Genomic DNA, 18,049 nt, shown 5'->3' with positions numbered 1-18,049 from the left:
ATCTCTGTCTCTCTTCCACAGCATGTCTTTATCCTGTCTTCCTTCTCTCACCCCAACCAATCACAGCAGATGGCCCCGCCCCTCCCTGAGCCTGGTTCTGCTGGAGGTTTCTTCCTGTTAAAAGGGAGTTTTTCCTTCCCACTGTCGCCAAAGTGCTGCTCATAGGGGGTCATATGATTGTTGGGTTTTTCTCTGTATGTATTATTGTAGGATCTACTGTATGATATAAAGCACCTTGAGGTGACTGCTGTGATTTGGCGCTGTGTAAATAATGAACAGATATTCAGTCATGTGCTTCCATGATACCCACAGAGTGCCGGAGCAAAACAAACCAAAAACCATCCCATAATTCAGCAGCGTGAGATGGAAACACGCTAAAGTACTGGGTGTGACCAGAACCAGAGCTGAACATTTACAGCAAGTAACTGGGACCATCACAGACTGGTTTGTGCTGTCGTTATGGAAGAAAATAAGTGTTCAAGGTAAGACACTAAAGATCAGGGAACGGCGTGTAACGCTCTCCTGAATACTCTGATGGACAATCAGAACCAGACTTCGTTCAGTGGGAACCAAAGACCCTCAAAACTCAAACGTTACCCCTAAACTGCTCCCATTGAAGAACTTTCTCGTGTCTCTGGCCCTTTTAGTTATAAACATGTGTAACTGCAGCATCTCTCCACCAATTTAAAGTCTCTGCAAACAGTTTTTCAGCAGGAATCAAAGGTGGAGACCCATCAAACATTGATTCATGTCACCATCGAGTCGTAGTTTGTGCGTGAAACTAAAGCTTGCTCACACAGGGGGCTGAGGTGGACAGCAGCAGCTGGTGGTGGTTTCTCAGAGGTAATCACGCTCTTCAGATGGTACCAGCAGACCCACCCCAGCTGCTGTGGCACAGATATTTCTCTGGAGGTGCTCGTCAGTGGAAGCACGGTTACGACACACCGACGGTTAACACGAGCCTTAACACAGGAAGTCTGCTGGAAACACGCCTTTCTTACACACCTGATACTCAGTACAGAGAAAGAATCAAAGTCTTACCCCAAAACCTGCCCGGGGGCCACGGCAGCAGGCGGCTCTCTGCTTGTAGTGGAGCTGTCTTTGAGGTCTGCGGGCACTGAAGGCTTGGACTCCACTGCTTTGGAGGCTCGAGGTTTGTGGTTTGCCAGCAAAGACCTCAGGCTCTCCTTCACAGGAACCTGCTCAGCCAATCCTCCTTGTTTATGCAGCGGATCCCCAGAGCTCGCTTTCAGTTTTCCTCCCCATGAACCAGACACGTCCTCCTTCAGTCCCTTAGTGAACGGGTTGTAGTCGACCTTCAGCTGAACAAACCGAGCGTTCTGATAGGCCCTGACCGCCATGAATTCAGTCTGGGGGAATGAGAAGGTGATGACACCGGGATCACTCAGTTTTATGTCTTTAGCAGCTTTGTCTGTCTGGACCACGTGCAGTCGCGGCAGGTAGCGGTGCATCGGGTGCAGGATAGTGTTCCCGTCTCCGTCTGAGATGTTGTTCGTGAGCTTCATCCTGTAAAAGGACACCGGACTCTGCATCCAGTGTTGGCCCGTCGCCGGGGACTCGAGATGAGCAAAAGGCTGACTCTTCACATGCCGCGCTCCTTTACCAGCAGCCTGCCAGTTCTTGCCGGTCCATCTGTAGTGACTGGTGTCTAACGGCTGGACGTCCATCAGCAGAGCGTACCTCCTGGACGGCTGCAGGCCGCAGATGCGGAAGCGGCAGTAGGGGAACATCCTGCTGCCTTGTTCGGTCAGAATCATCTCTGTTCCACATCTGAAGAACACGTTCCACATGCTGTGGTTCTCCAGGGTCACTGTGATGCCCCCGCAGGTGTTCTCCGGTGGCAGAGTGTCCGACTGAGGCGTCACGCTGGCGGGATGTTTCTGCTCAGTGCCCCTCCTGACGGCCCGCTCCACCCCGCCTTCGCTCGCCTTCCCGGGTTTCGGGGTGACGCACCATGACAAAGGGGGGCTGCTGGCAGCGGTTGCTGTTGCAGGGGTGGTCGCCCTTTCCTGATGGAACACCATGTTTTTCTGCTTCTTCTTAGAAGCCATGAACAGGTCCAACAAGGATCCTGGAGTTTATTCATCTGCACGACAGGTCAGGACAGCATCCTGAAAACAAGAAGCACAGAGTCAGTAACAGCTGCACACGACGCTCAAACAGAGTCCGGTGATGTGTTCGAACATCATCCGACAGTTTCGTTAATGCCCGAATTCTCCACACAGAACCACAGGATGCATCACGAAGCTGAGCTGTGAGGACCGTGAGCCCTGCAGAGGATATCAAAGACACCCTCACACAGACTTTAGCTCCTGAGGACCCGGCCTTCACGGTCTACGTGGGCCGGCTCCTCAGAAGGTCGGGTAGGCCGAAGTAAACGGCTGTGAAATTGGACGGTGTAGGCTTCTGATGTGCGTCACCGCTGTCTCGGTGGAGTTTAATTTTACAGAGTTTTACGGAGAGTCCGTCTGCTCCTTGCTGTCTAAAATATAACAGGACGCTGGAGTAAACTCGACCGTCTCACACTTCTGTTTAATCAGTTTTCTGTTTGATGTTTATTCAGCTGTGAGAAAACTAGAACTTAATCTCAGCCAAACCGATTTATTCAGGAACGAATAAAACACTGAAAAAAGCCCAACAATAACGTTTTTAAGTTATCTAAGTGACTTATATACAGTGTTGGGTAAGTTACTACTATGTTACTTCGTTACTTTCAAAGTAACTAGTTACTAAATAACTTTGGTTTTACTCAGAATTCTACGGTGGCCCTGAGAGGCCAAACGGACTGCAACTTCAGAAAACACTGCGAAAGCACACACAACACAACGGAAATGTTTCTGGGGAGACAATAACCGGACGGACCAGTTGCACGAACCAAAACATGTATGTATGGCTGTATCCCAATTCAGGGTCTGCAGCCTTAACGGTCCTCAAGGGCCGCGTCCTCAAAGACCGCTCAGGCCGGAAGTGCGAGGCTTGTGAAATGGGTCTGGCCTCCGTCGCGCTGCCCAGGTTGCCTAGCAACCATGATACTAACCGCGAGAAACGTCTCATACAGCTTTGTTTGACAGAAATGAAGGAGAACAAAATGTTTTGTTGTTCGTTCATTTTTTATGACATCACTGTGATTAGTTGAGTATCTGAGGCTGAGACCACAGGACTGTAAACGTGATTGTTGGGCTTCATTTCTGTACTGAAGTCATTTAAGATTAGCTAGTAAATAACAATTAGCTGATGTTGTTCATGAGACTAAAGTCATCTCACTGTGGTAATGTAAATATAATATGGACAATATTATAGTATTGTCAGATTATTATGATATATATATATATATATATATATATATATATATTACAGCAGTGAGCCTGAACTCTGTGTCAAACACTGAGCTTCAGTAAAGATTCAAGTTGCAGTTATTTATATGTCCTATCACCTTAAATCTTCACTCAAAGACACTCAGGTATCTGTGACAGTGTATATACAGATGGATTATATATAAGAGACAAATGTTGTTCCTTCAGTATGTTGGCATCATTACTAAATTTGGCTCATTGCTGACATATCTGTGTAAAAAGCAAATGTACGAGCTGTGATAACTGTGTCTGATAGAATGAAGAGTAGACTGATATATGAAATATTCCTTTATTGGGTGAGAAAATCAGACCATGTCATAACTGCTTTAAGTCACACAGAATAGATATCAGAGCCTTAAACAGGCTGACTTCTGCTAAATGGGTCAAACTGGGCAGAAAGTATACAAACACATAACATCCTTATAGAATATGATGTAACACTATAGATCAACTTAGCTCAGAATATATAAAGCATATAAACAATTACAGCAATATGATGCAACAAACACAGCAGCTACTGATCCAAAATACTCAAAGCTTCATAGAACTGAAACAAACATTTATTTTTAGCTCCATTCTGCTGCTGATACATACTTTAGGTTTCTGAACATTAAACTTGTTGCTGCCTTTCATAGTGTGTAACTTGAAGGCCCTGAGTACTTTCTCCCACACTGAAAACACTGAATGATCACATTATTTGAACATTACCTAATAAGACAGCCATACATACATGTTTTGGTTCGTGCAACTGGTCCGTCCGGTTATTGTCTCCCCAGAAACATTTCCGTTGTGTTGTGTGTGCTTTTGCAGCGTTTTTCTTTTTGCACCGTTTTCTGAAGTTGCGGTCCGTTTGGCCTCTCAGGGCCACCGTAGAATTCTCTTATTAATGTGTTGCTTCCAGCAAGGATGCCAGTCTTCTAGCTTGCTTACATGTTAGCACTATCCTGCCACACTGCACTGTGCCACCTAATGGCAGCGTGAGTGCAAGTTAATGACGAAATTAATAAAATTAACGATGTTTGTTTTATGTGTCACTTTTTTTTGTCTGTTTTAATCTATTTCTATTGTTTCAACCCTCTACAGATGCAAACACATCATTTTGGGGTTGATGCAGCAGTGTTATAAATCTAATCATTGTATGTAGTATCACTAGGAAGAAGCAGTGGATCACAAAACAAACAACTGGACCGTCGTCGACTGACTCTAGCCTACGCCACAGTGTCATGTGGGCTTTTTACGTCTAACAAGGAAACTGCAGTCGTGGTGCTTTCGATTGCACTTGGAAATTCTGCCTTCCGTGTAGGAAGATGTAGGTAACTCCAGACTGCAGATGAGCTGCATATGTGTTTTTGTAGAGGGTTAGCAAAACAACCATGTTTGAGGGTGTCGCCCTGGCGCTAACCAAAACGCTATTTAGTCGAGTGTGACATCATTCCCACGTCCATGTTCCGATTTCCGAGGTCAGTCAACGCAACACAAGAAGTAACGAGTAACGAGCCTATCTAAATCCCAGTAACAATAAATGCTTTACTGATTTTGGCATAATAACTAGTTACCGTGCTCGTTACCACAATAATAACGTAGTTACTGTAACGTGTTACTTAATAACGCGTTAGTCCCAACACTGCTTATATATCATGTTTAACCTGAGTAGCGAAAGACCGCGGGGCTCTGAAAACGATGTGCGGGGAGTTCACCGTTCTCGACGGCTCTACCGAGCCTCGACCTCTCGGCTCGCTATCGAGCTGGTGGCTAATAGACGTCTGCTTATTCCTGCGTCTTCTGGGATCTTACAAAGCTTCAAACGAGGTGTCGACGATTGTGATAGTCGATGTAATTGTGACAAGCTGACTAATCGTGGCAGCCCTAATTCAGACCGTTAAGTTTAATACTGGTTACTGACCAGTTACTTAACACAGCAGGCACCAATGAAAATATCAGAAAAGCACCATCATCTGTGTGCATGTGTATTGCCAGTTTGCTGATAGGGGAATAATTTCTGTTATTTTTATTCTTTCCTCTGCTGCACAGATTAAACAGGCCTTTATTTCTTCTTGTAAATCAGCAAACACTGACCTCAGTAACACGATCACCACTGAATCTTTAGATGCAAACATGGTTTTCTTATCCATCTTATGCTTCATATACACCAGAGTCTGTTAAAGCTCTTGGGTGGAGGCAGGCCCTTGCAGCAGAGACCTCTGTAAGCTTAGCTAGCGAACACACGGGGAGAGAGCGGCAGCGACCAGACATCACGGGAAAGACGTTTTTAAGTTCAATAACTAGATGATTTTTAACTGATGAACAACAGAAACTAAACAAAATCACAGATTCTGCTATAAAAACACAACGAGAAGGCTCGCTGAGCTTTTTCATGTGATGGCAGACAGCGGTGAGAGCTGAAGCTGTCATCAGACGCCTGAGGCGTTCTTCGCTGTCTGTCAGTGTGACCTCAGCAGGGGAGGAGCTTTAAAGTAACACGCTTTGGGATTGTGATGGAGGACAGGAAGGGGGTTAGGAGCTTTCAATGTTCTTGTATCCACATAGCTGTGTGCAGAGACAATCAACATGTTTTCTCTAAAATACTGAAATTATTAAATAAAAACATTTACTGATCTGAGCATACATGTTACACAGGCACCCCTCTGACACTTCCTGCTCTCCTGCAGCTAAACTCACAGTTAAAACGATCCCCATTCACCTCACAGCAGAGCTTCCATCTCCAGTCTGCTGTTTCTGTCTTTTTAAGAGCCCCTTCCCTAAATGCCCGCTTTCATCCGATTGGCCGAGCTAACGGAAGCCTCCTGAGCGGCAGCAACATCAGTGTGGAGGTTCATCAGCAAACTGAGAACTAAGTTGTATAAACCTTCTCCAATGAATCTCACAGCAGCATAACACTCGTTAGCATGATGCTCATTTGCTGCTGCATGGTGGACATTATGGTGAATCAATAGCTGTGCATAAATATGTTTCTATATACATTCATTTAAAAAGTGTGTGTTTCAGTTTGGGTTCCACGCTGAATCAGGAACGTGACACAAACTCATGTCTAGGGATGGGTATCGTTTAGGTTTTATCCGATACCGGTGCCAAACCGGTACTTTTGAAACGGTGCCGGTGCTTAAACGGTGCCCAAACCGGTGCTTAAAGAATGGAAAACACAAAATTGGTCCAAAAACCTCTCATGTTCAGCTGTTTTTTTGTAAAAAGATAACAATGTTAGCCTTTTCTGCAGCTATGGGGCATATATGGTATCACTCTGGGCTGGAAGCAGCTTAAACAATGGAAAAAACACAAACTTTGTCCAAAAACCTCTCATGTTTAGCTGTTTTCCACTTTTTCTTCAGTCATTTTAGCCTTTTTGTCCAGGGTGAAGGGAGTATCTGCCATCAAACAAGAAGACAGCCGCATGTAGCTATGATGGTGTTTGCTAGTTCGCGTTATTAAATTAATGCATGTAACGTGGTTAGCTTACTCAACGTAAATTACACACGAACAACATTAAGCTACTCACGCAGAGAAGAATGGCTGCTGCTGCCATCATCATTTCTGCTACACTGGCAGGGCTAGGTTCATCGGATTTAAAGTGTGACCTCCTTTGACAGTATCAGCTTAAAGCACTTGTTGCAGCTGCTGAGTTTGCATATTTTTCTGTGAAGTACAGCCAGACTTTTGACCGCTTTGCCTTGGGCATTTTTAATCTGTAGCTCTGCTCTAAAAGAACGTACGTACCTGGACCCGCCTACTATCCTCGAAACGTAAAATGATTGGCTAGAATCTAAAGTGTATCGTTCCATACCAGTTGGTGGCGGTAATGCACCTTTCAGTTGTTTGCCAACCGCCAATAGAAATGTAAGGAAGAAGAAAGTGTATCACAGCTCAGGAAAAAAAAGCACCGAAATAAAGCACCGAAATGTGCGCTGCTTTTCGGTCTGGTTACTACCGTTTATGTCAGAACCGGTGCCATGATGGCACCGGATACCGGTACCCATCCCTACTCATGTCCCGTCATCACAAAGGACACGCCAAGCAGCCAGAGCGGGCTGAGCTTCAACCTCACAAAAAATACTCTGGACTGGGGCGGGGCCATATCATACCGTTCACGGTGTAATGTTGGGCAACGATAGAAAAATAAAATATCGCGATAGAATATGTGTAAAGCGCACATGCGCAGTGCCTTTGTTTACATACGCACATGGCGGCGATGCAGAACGAGAAGAGCGAAAGTGGATCGTTGAATGAAACAGATGAACCTGAACTGGTTTGTAAAAATGCTGCAGCTTCACTGGAACTGGTTTAGCTTTCGTCAGATACACAACAAAGCACTATTTTTGGTAGCGCATGCTAGCGGGCCGTCGTTATTACCGTGTTGTTTGGAAAATACGGCACACTTAAAATCATCCTTTGATTTTTCTGAAAGTCGACAGAGCCCCTTATAATCCCGTGTGCCGTATGTATGAACTCTGGTTGTGTTTACTGACCTCGAAACGATTTTATGTGCACGGCGCTCGAAAATCTGTCAAATGTTTCAGTACGACTTTGCTAAGCTACGAAGGCACACCGCTGTACCGCGGAGTGATACGTACTGTGCTTCAACATAATATTACCGTATTGTGTGTGTATGACCTCTTTTTAAGTTTTGTGGATATTATACATGGTTATGCTGAGAATATGTCGGCCAGTTTCCACTGGAAATGCCTTTTGGTTAAACTGTCAGCAACAAATTTGAATTTGCACTGTTACATTTTTATATAACTTTAATGCAGATAAAAACAGCTGCTTGTTGAAGTGAAAATACATTGATGGTTTTTTGCACTAATAAAGTTGTGGAGTTGTAAAGTATTTTGTCTCGTGTCAATTATATCGTCAGTTATATCGTTATCGCAAATTTTCAAATGTATATCGTGATAACTATTTTTGGTCATATCGCCCTGCTCTACTCTGGACGGACATTTACTTAAACATTTTGTGTTATTATTGCTGAAACTGGCATCCTGACTGCAATCACGTTAGCCTGAAAGTGCTAGCTGATAACGCCTACCGCCACGTCACATCCAAATACAGTCAGGTATGGTCACAGGGTGTGTGATGTCATGCTGCAGGATGTTTACCTGACACAGGTGTAACCTGCTGACGACCTACTAAATTGAATGTCATTGTGCTAACCACATAAGATGTATAACAGTCATAATGACTGAATAACGAATTTGGTGAGCTAGCCAGTGCTAGCACTCGCAGTCATGTGTGGTCAAAAATGTAACTGCAGGCTTCGTAACAGGTAAGATAGCACATAGTTACCTGTTTCGAAGCCTGCAGTCTGACATTTTTGACCACACATCTCATATACTTTAGCACTCATGTAGTGTTCACGCTAACTGGGCGGGTTAGCTGCTATCTGCTAACATGTTAGCATTGCAGTTATTAAGCCACCTGAAGAAAACAGAAGTCTTGACAGGATTGCATACTAAGGTGTGCTTTCTGCAGGTGTTGCAATGAAGTCCAAGTAGTCAGTTTTTAACAAGTAACGCAGACTCTCACAGGAAGCTGAAACACAGCCACATCAAGCCCTGGGTAGCAGCAGGCGGTCTGAGGGACACTGAGGAGGTCTCTGGGCGTTGGAGCTGCTGACTTTAGTTTAACTCACCCGTGAACGTGGCCGAGCTGAGGTCAGAGCATCTCAGAAACCTTCAGGGCGCAGACACTGTGCAGCCTGCTAGCTCTGTGCAGCCTGCTAGCTCTGTGCTACTTTCCCGCCCCACACTAAAAACTACAAACTGAGGCCCTCGGCCCTGTTCCGCCCCTAACCATGACCCAGCTGCCCTCACCTGGCCTGGATATAAACACATCCACAGGAGCCGCGTGCTAACCTGCCCTTTAAACTGCACGTGCTCACGGACACCTGAGGTTCCGGTGAAGCAGCGCGCGGACGCGGAGGCTCGGTCTCGGTTCCGCTGGGCTCGGCGTGCTCCGTGCCGCCCTCAGAGAGCAGCTAGCCGCAGGCCTCACCGAGCTCACGGTGGCTGCCGTCACCCCGAAGCTCGGCCACGCGCTCCGGTACCGACGCAATCGTTACCTTGTGTCCGCCCCCGCGCGCCGGGCGCTTCCGAGGGGCTCCGTGGATCCGTTGTTCGGGTTCGGTGGTCGACCTGGCCGCGGAGGGTCTTTAATGGTGGGAGGCAAACAACAGCGCACGCGGCGTCCTCCGCAGTCACGTCACCTCCGCCAGTACTGCGCAGCCTCCGCCGCCATCTTGGGCCCGCAACCTGGCTGTGACGGCAGGAATCCCCGTGAGCGACCGCGGGACTCGAACGTGCCTGCCGAGAACACGAAGATGGCTCCGGTGAGGCCCCGCGGCGCGGCTTGGTCCCAGGCGGCCAGCCCGCCGTCTCCCGGGGCTCCGTGCCGTCGGTTCGGCCCGGACTCCGGCCGCCGGCTTGGGGCGAGCTGACTCTGTTTAGTCACACTCCGAAGCGGAACCGAGCCACAGCACGGGAACCACAGCTGCCGCCACACTGCTCACGTGACCCCAGCTGGATCGTTCAGCCCGCACTGATACTGCGCGTTCCTGTGTCTGTGCGCGCGCTTTATTTTGTGCGTACGGGGTTCACCAGGTGCCCCGTTAGCTCCCGGCTAACACTAAGTTAGCCGGGTGTGGCTTCCGCCCACCCGGCACGTTATAAATGCACTCATTTATAACACTCACAGGTAAGTCACGTGACACAGCTCGTGAATAAGTAATCTATTACAATAAAACATGTAGTGCAGGTAACAGTGTGTCCAGTGTTTAATAGGAGTCCTCTGATTACTTTGTGTCTCTGTTTTAAGCACAAGTGTGTGACTCTGACCGCAGTGTCACCTGCATACCTGCCCCCCGGGTTTCTGCAGTTTAACATAACGTTGTTATAAAGAATGGAAGCACAGGTGTGGTGATCAGGTGTGTGTGAGCGCTCTGCAGGGTCGGACTTGCAGCCTGGAGGAGGATGAAGCTTCATGGACATAGTGAAGGACTCAGAGGGCTGTGGTTAACTGTAAAGGGTGGAGGCTTTTATAAGGTGTAGATGCAGAGGGCTTCACATGCTGAGCCTGATGAAGATAACAGGAAATTCAGAGTTTTTGGATGCACGCGTTCAGCAGCAGGGTTCCTGGTTCGATCCCAGAGCTCTCGTCCACTTATCGGGATGAAGGAGGGAAAATTTCAGTCTGGAGCAGCAGCGAGCCGTGAGTCTGAGGATTGTTTTAGTGTTGCAGAGTCGCATGTGTGTTCAGTGCAGCGATCTGATTGGTCAGATCTGTTTATTCACAGCCAAAAAATCCAAATATTGAGCTTCATCCAAAAATTCTGCATCCTGTGAAATCTCGCGGTCTGTGTGGGCGCGTTAAGAACAGGTAAAAAGAAAAACACTCGTGTGTAGAATTTTATTCTCAGGTTTCTGCAGCATCTCCGTGTGATGGCGCAGGTACGAGTACAGGTGTGCTCTGAAACTCTGGAGACCTTTGAGAACAAAATATCTGGAAACACCTGGATAAACAATCATGGAGTGTGACAGGTAGCTGGAACCAGAACCTCCACTATGTTAGTGTTTGTCCTGAGCCTGTCAGGTAAACTCGGCTCACACTTTCTACCTGGAGTTCAAACATTGGCCGGTAAACACCTGACACCTCGTTTAAACATCTCTCAGCCTGATTGGAGGAAACGTGAGGTCAGGACAGCGCTGAAGTCTTCACGGGAACAGCAGTGAGGTTTCTCCAGAGTCTGCTCCCTGACGCTCCCCACGACAAGCCACTCTGGGCGTCGGCCTTTGGTCACATGTTGGCGTTTTAAAGAAGAAACTCTGCATTTACCTGAGGAAAACTGAGATTTAACCTCGATGGTGTGCACAGCTAGCTGCTACTTTTTTGCTGCTCTTTCTTCTTTGGCCAACATTTCTGCACAGGCAGGGTTGTCTTGCCTGGAGCAGGTATTTTAGTATTTTTGATCTTCTAGTTTAGCCAAACTTCACCTGCAGCTCAAACGTCCCTGGTGGCAGCTGAGGCTTCAGCAGCAGTGATCAATAAGAGTCATTGACAGGTGATCGGGTCCACGTGGAAACATGCAGAGCGTCAGTCTGAGAACAAGCGTGTCTATGAAAGTGTGAAATATCCAGCTTCTGTCCAGCGCTGAACGCCTCCCAAAACATCCATCATGATCCTCTCCACAGGTCTGTGGCGCCTCCTCCTGTGGCGCCTCCTCCTGTGGCGCCCCCTCCTGTGCCGCCTCCTTCTGTGGCGCCTCCTCCTGTGGCGCCCCCTCCTGTGGCGCCTCCTCCCGTGCGGCCTCCTCCCGTGGCGCCTCCTCCCGTGGCGCCTCCTCCTGTGCGGCCTCCTCCCGTGGCGCCTCCTCCACACACGTCTGTTTCTGTGTGACGTCTGAAGAACCACAGCCACCCGGGATTAACGCTGTAATCAGCTGATCCTCGTGGAGTTTCCGATGTCAACCAAACTGACTAATCGCGGCGCTGTGATGTCATCAGTACACCAGATCCTCATATTTAAGAAACCATGAAGGTTCATCTCTTGCTGTGATGTCACAGCTGTCATCACAGCGACCTGATTGGTCAGTTTATGGTTTGTGTCGTTGTGTCTGCAGGTCTGTCGGCGCGCTCCGCTGCTCCTTCAGTTAAGCCGCTCTTGTTTGCATCACACCAACGCAAACAATGAACAAACCAGCAGTGAAACGTCCAATCACAGCACAGAACCACGACCCGTCTCAGAGACCGCACATTTGACTTGGGATCGCTGTCTTAACCAATGGGCGGGGCCTCAGTGTCTTCACGTGTTTTCCCGTTTCTTCACACGGCTTGTTTCTCACCGACCTGCAGGAACGTTCTGCTTCCATCAGAGCGCCGCCTGGAGACCGGCGCAGGTGCAGCAGCGTGGTGTTCTCTAAATGTCATGTTAAAAGCAACACGGTCCTCCAATCAGCTAATAGGAAGCAGCTCCACCCTGATGATATCATAACTCATGTTCAGAGGCCGTGACATCACAATTATCAGGAAGCAGAGCGGCGCCACACGGCGAGGCTGCCCTGCAGGTTTAGTGTTCACAATCACAGCGACACACTCACACACACACACACACTCACACACACTCACCTGCTGAATGACATCACAAATCTGTCCAATATGAGGTTGTTTTAAATATTTGTGAGCCTAAAACCTGACAGCAGTAAAAGGTTTTACATCACAAACACTGAACATGTATGACGAGGCGTCCTCTACATGTCACATGTCGGGTTACCGTTTATGATCACACCCATAATCAATAACCTGAGCCGTCGCCTCTACGCCCTCCAGCTTCCTGTCACATGACGTGTCAGCAGAGGATATGTTAGGCGCTGCAGCAGAGCGCCCCCTGCTGGAGTGAATAAACTCCGGGGACCAAGTCTGTCCTTCAGACCACAGACTGTAAATGAACGATGGAGCTGTACTGTGAGGTCAGTGGTTACCATCTTAGCCGCTTCCTGTTCTGAAACGCGTCTGGAAAAACTTCAGCGAGCTCACAGATCAGCTGGCTTCTGTCCAATCAGACTTCAGAGTCAGCCCCGGATTAAACAGGGCACAGGTGTAAGCAGCTTCAGGGTTACCTTTACATCCATCCTTTATGTACAGTCTGCTTTTGGCCAGCAGAGCCGCAGTCAGGGAGGGGCGGAGACTAGAGCTGTTCGATGTAACGATGTATATCGGATATAAAAACGTCCATCGTTTCATTTTACGCTATCGTTTGTTTCGTGGTGTCACAAAATAAACTGTTTACAGTAATATTTGTTCATGGTTTTGATAACTGTAGTTATTATTACTTTCTTAAAGTTCTCTCTTTCTCTTATATTTAATATAACCACTACAGACGGACAAGCGCCTGTTTTTATGCATTGTCGTTAGCAACAATGACGGTAACACCATTGCGTGTCCGCTTGTTTATGTTCCACATAAACCTTTCACAATAAAGCTCAAGATCCTGTTGAGACTTTTCAAAATAAACTGAACCACGTGAAAGAGCAGATTATTTACGGATGAGAATTAAAAAAAGACGCCAGGTGCTAAAAAATAAACCTTAGACTCAAACGTTAGAACAGGCTTTTCCCCGCAGCACGCCGTGGAATAAACACTCACAAAGAAAACGGCGCCGTTACAACTTATGTCTAAAAATGCATCGTTAAAACACTCGACTCCAGCTACACGACGCACAGCTGGAAACACTTCACGCAAGTCGAGCTGCCCGAGATTCACAGAATTTATTTTTTGTGATTTATATCGTTATTGGGACGATAGATGTCTTAATATCAGGACATGAGGTTTTGGTCATATCGCACAGCCCCAGCAGAGACCACAGACTGACACAGCTCGAGGTGTTACGGCTGAACACGAGTCTTTAGAGGTGTGAAATGACTGTCAGCTGTTATTGACGGGCATGCAAGAATCATGTGGAAGAAACAAACCCGCCCTGTGGTGTGACATCACTTCCTGTCTCTTGTTTTACATTTTAAATACCTGACTTGATCTTTACCCCGTATTTTAGTACATTTATTCCTTAGTAAAGATTTTGGTCCATGTTTTATTTGAAGAGCTGCAAACCTGTCGATAAATATTTGTCTGATTGTTTTTGAATTTGAAAGCGGGCAGTAAACGATGAAACTGAAATGATTTCACAGAGCTGGACGCTGATTTTTACCGATCACGTTTTTAATCTGACCTCAGATCAGAAGACAAAGCGCAGAAAACAGGAAACACTTTATTTAATTATCACTTTCTTACAGACCTGAAGTCAGTGAGACATCACACACACAGGTAAGAGTGTCGTCATAGCAACACAAGATAAATCAGTTAAGAGGGTCAGTCATCTGTCGCCACTAAAACTTCAAGTTAATTCAGTAATAACAAAACACAGCTTCACTGTTACAGCAACAGCCACCACCGGGGGCAGCAGAGAGACACTGACAGGGTGGGACACGCCGTGAAGAAGAAACCATAGAAGCCACATGTAGGCCACAGAGGCCTCACGTACACGTCCAGCAGCTTTCACACATCCCATAATTTCTCAACTCATCATAAACTAAAATCAAAGCGCTTCAGAAAAATGCTTTGTGGGAGGAGCTTCAGCAGGAAGGTCAAACCTGAAATGTTTCCCTGTTAATACAGGTTCAGTGCAGGGTTGTCCAACTGGAGGCTCCCGGCCCAGGTAAGGGTCACGGGTGTGTTCAGGAAACCCCCGGTCTTTCAAAATAAAAGCACAGCTCCAAACCTAAATGGTAATATCCTCTAAAACACAAGCTGCAAAGAAAATATCCAGGCTGATTAATCGATTAGTTAACAGGAAGTGATTAATCGTCGAACAAAGAAGCAGCTGCTGATCGATCAATAAAACGTGAGTTATTGATTTACTGACCTGAAAATAAAACGTTTATTAATGAAATTAATGAGGCGTTTCGGCGCCCCCTTCTGTTTCCTCTCGGGGACTAACAGCACCTCCCTCCGTCACCGATTCACCTGCTGATCGACTCCTTCATGGATCCTTTGTTCTGAAGCGTAGTGGGAGGAGCGGTCGTGATTGTCCCTCAGTGCGTCTCCGCCCGCCCGCTGCTCCGTGCCTCAAAGTGAGTCTGATCAGCTGACGGAGGAGCGCTGAGATTGGCCAGTCTGTGTCACACGTTGATGACGACGTCGTCGTCGTCTTCCTCCCTCGCCTCCTCCTGTAACGTGTCTGTGGACCACCTCCCCCCTGCCTCCTCCTCGGAGACTCCACAGGGGCCGGTGATGTACCTGTAGTCGCCACCGATGGCAAACGCCGCCCCAGACCCAATCAGCCAGTCTTTCTCCTCGTGCTCCACCTGCCGCTGCCATGGGACGCCCCAGTTTGAGGCCGCCGCCGCCTCCTCAGGCCCCGGGGCCCGGGCTCCTCCCCCATGCTCGCCGTCGTCGCCCTCCAGGTTGACATAGAATAACGGCTCCTTCTGAGGGGAGGCGGGCAACAGGCTGAGCCACAGCGCCTCCAGCTGGCCAACCAGCTGCTGGAAGCTGGGCCGACATTTAGGGACAGGACTCCAGCAGCTGTGCATGATCTCATATCTGACAACCACAGAAGAAGAAAGAGGTTAAAGAGTGCACACAGCTGACGTGATGAGCTTTATTTTGAAAGGGGTTTCTCACATGTCGTCTCTGCAGTCGGCCGGCTTCTTCAGACGTTCTCCTTTGATCAGGAACTCGTAGATCTCCGAGTTTTCCACGCCAGGATACGGAGTCTGACCGCGAGTCATGATCTCCCACATCGTCACGCCAAACGCCCACTGACACACACACAGAAGGTCATCATTCGCCGAGTGCACACACCAACCTGAAACTTTTAAAGTCATTATTTTACTGCTAACATGTTCCTTTAGTTTGTTTCCATGACAATCTAATCATGTGACAAAGAGCTGGTCTGCTGACGTGACGCTGACGTGTTTATGTCACAGCTTCACTCCTGATCAGCAGATGGCAGTAACGAGCACTACAGCTGTGATGAGGTGACAGCAGAAACCACCTGCACAGGTGTGTTTAAACTAGAGATGCACGATACCACTTTTTTATGTCCGATACCGATATCATAAATGTGGATATCTGCCGATATGAATCCAATACAGTGTGTGTTTTAATCAATAAAACTGTTTTTTTAATATCTTGCTGCATTTTGTATAAGTTCATACTCAAGTTTAAATAAACAACAACACTAAAGCTATTCTGTTATACCTGTATGTAAAAAATACACTGCACCCAAAATATTTCATAGATCAGAAAAACTGATCAATCTAATAAACTTAAACCTGCTCCATCCTTCCTATTCTGGTATTTTAAAGAGTACTTAGCAGAAATATTAACCAACCTAACTGATAGGGTTGCAAACTACCAGCAAAAAAACAAAAACAAACCACCCCCCACCTCATGATGCTTAATCGATGTAATCAAATTTAATTTGATGCAGGGGGAAAAATGCACAGAAAGAAATTATTTTTCAAGAATAATTAAATAGATTCAACATCTTTCTTCAACAGAACTGCACAGATGGTACCTTCCCAAAGGAAAAAGTACTATAGCTTACTAGGGTATATTAGACTTAACAGTTACTATATACAGTAATGGACTTCTATATATTTTACATCAGATTAAAACTTTGGGTGTAAGATTCAGATAATTATTTATTAAAAGCTCGACATTTTAAATGAGAACAAGAAAGAAAAGTATGTCTTTGTGCCCCCTTTTCCCTGTTCATGCCCTATCGGCCCCCCTGGCTAAACTTTGCTAGAGCCGCCCCTGCACAGTTACGTCAGCTGTAGAAAAAGATCCTGGTGTAGAAATAATATTAAATAAATTCTAACAACAGCTGATCAAGTTTAAACGTGCTGCTGTTGTTCAGCCGCTGGTTTCCTCTTTCTGGTGAGAAGTGGGCCAAAAACTAAGAAGAGAGACGATCAGCTGATCATTGATCAGTTTCATGATTGAAGCAGCAGCAGGAGAGAGAGAGAGAGAGAGAGAGAGAGAGAGGCAGTCGCTCCATATATCGGTTGTTAAGCTTAAGGTGGGAATGCTTTACAAACATTCAGAGATGAACTTACACACTTGCTTTACTTCTCTCTGGGAAAACTTCCTCAGAGATGAAATGCTGGTTTGGTAGCGACGCTACAAACACACACAGCCGCTCTATCACGTGACCACACTGCTGCGACGTGCTACGGTTATGAGCCGAGTTACGCCGTGTAGCAAGTTTTGTGAGGTGCTTTTTTGATATTTAATGGATCGATTACATTTTTTATTTCTCTCCGATATCCGATCCAGTAATTTGGGTCAGTATCGGACCGATACGTAATATCAGATCGGTCCATCTCCGTTAAGCTCAGCGTTAAGCTGCTGCGGGTTCACTGATGGCACAAACTCAGCGGCGCCTCCTCTCAGGTCGTCTTTACAGAGAACAAAGCGTCCCTGCGTGCTCGCATCAGCACTCGCCTTCTGCTTGATCAGCAAACTTAGTGCTGAAACACGTCAGCTCATGGATCGAGCTGCCGTCAGGCTTCGTTTTCAGGCTGTTTGAACGTGACTATCAGCAGAAACTAAAAAAGAAAAGAGCCTGAAATGTCCTCTGGTCTGTATTCTGGGACGTCACAAACGTCTGTGTCCAGGTGTGTGCGTGCGTACCACGTCGCTCTGCGTGGTGTACACGTTGTCAGCCAGACTCTCCAGAGCGATCCACTTGACGGGCAGTTTGGAGACGGAGCCCTGACGGTAATAATCGCCACTGTAGATCTTCTTAGAGAGGCCGAAGTCCGCCACACACACGGTCATGTCCTCGTTCAGCCTGAAACACACACACAGAGCTGGCTAAGGCCGGCACAGCGCCCCCTGCCCTCATCTTTATGAAGTTTCCATGTGCACGCCTGAATGTGACACATGACAGAGCACCAGACTGTGAGGCTGATAACCTGGAGTGGAAGATTGCTGCCACTCCTCCTCATTTAAACTCACAACAACAACGACTATCTGAATCAGATCATTGATCGACTGATTGGCTGCGATTGGCGGACTGACATGCAGTTCCTGGCGGCGAGGTCTCTGTGGATGATGTTCTTGCTGCTCAGATACTCCATCCCCTGAGAGATGTCCAACATGAAC

At 47.1% G+C, this 18,049-nt stretch overlaps 2 protein-coding genes across 8 annotated transcripts in view; both read right to left on the bottom strand.

Annotated features, from left to right (window-relative positions):
* mgaa (MAX dimerization protein MGA a) overlaps positions 1 to 9,667 on the bottom strand; it is a 29,063-nt gene extending 19,396 nt beyond the window's left edge. For 3 of the 4 annotated variants that reach the window (XM_085142452.1, XM_085142455.1, XM_085142454.1), the window contains exons 1-2: positions 9,448 to 9,667; positions 1,042 to 2,132 (exon numbers count right to left, since the gene is read on the bottom strand). In XM_085142452.1, coding sequence (XP_084998578.1) covers positions 1,042 to 2,072 — 1,031 coding nt within the window. In that variant the 5' untranslated portion in view covers positions 2,073 to 2,132; positions 9,448 to 9,667. Of the gene's footprint in view, positions 1 to 1,041; positions 2,133 to 9,018; positions 9,417 to 9,447 lie in introns of those variants that run through there. The other variant, XM_085142453.1, reaches the window with a different exon arrangement.
* A 4,461-nt stretch (positions 9,668 to 14,128) lies between these two features.
* The window catches only part of tyro3 (TYRO3 protein tyrosine kinase), a 13,815-nt gene continuing 9,894 nt past the window's right edge, over positions 14,129 to 18,049 (bottom strand). For 3 of the 4 annotated variants that reach the window (XM_085142462.1, XM_085142461.1, XM_085142464.1), the window contains exons 16-19: positions 17,966 to 18,049; positions 17,576 to 17,735; positions 15,557 to 15,693; positions 14,129 to 15,475 (exon numbers count right to left, since the gene is read on the bottom strand). The exon at positions 17,966 to 18,049 is cut by the window's right edge and continues 26 nt beyond it. In XM_085142462.1, coding sequence (XP_084998588.1) covers positions 15,052 to 15,475; positions 15,557 to 15,693; positions 17,576 to 17,735; positions 17,966 to 18,049 — 805 coding nt within the window. In that variant the 3' untranslated portion in view covers positions 14,129 to 15,051. The remainder of the gene's footprint in view (positions 15,476 to 15,556; positions 15,694 to 17,575; positions 17,736 to 17,965) is intronic. The other variant, XR_014871042.1, reaches the window with a different exon arrangement.

The sequence above is a fragment of the Neolamprologus multifasciatus genome, chromosome 19 (assembly GCF_963576455.1).
Source record: "Neolamprologus multifasciatus chromosome 19, fNeoMul1.2, whole genome shotgun sequence".
NCBI lineage: Eukaryota > Metazoa > Chordata > Actinopteri > Cichliformes > Cichlidae > Neolamprologus > Neolamprologus multifasciatus.
Note: the sequence above shows the minus strand (reverse complement) of the source record. Positions and strands in the feature narration are given on the sequence as shown.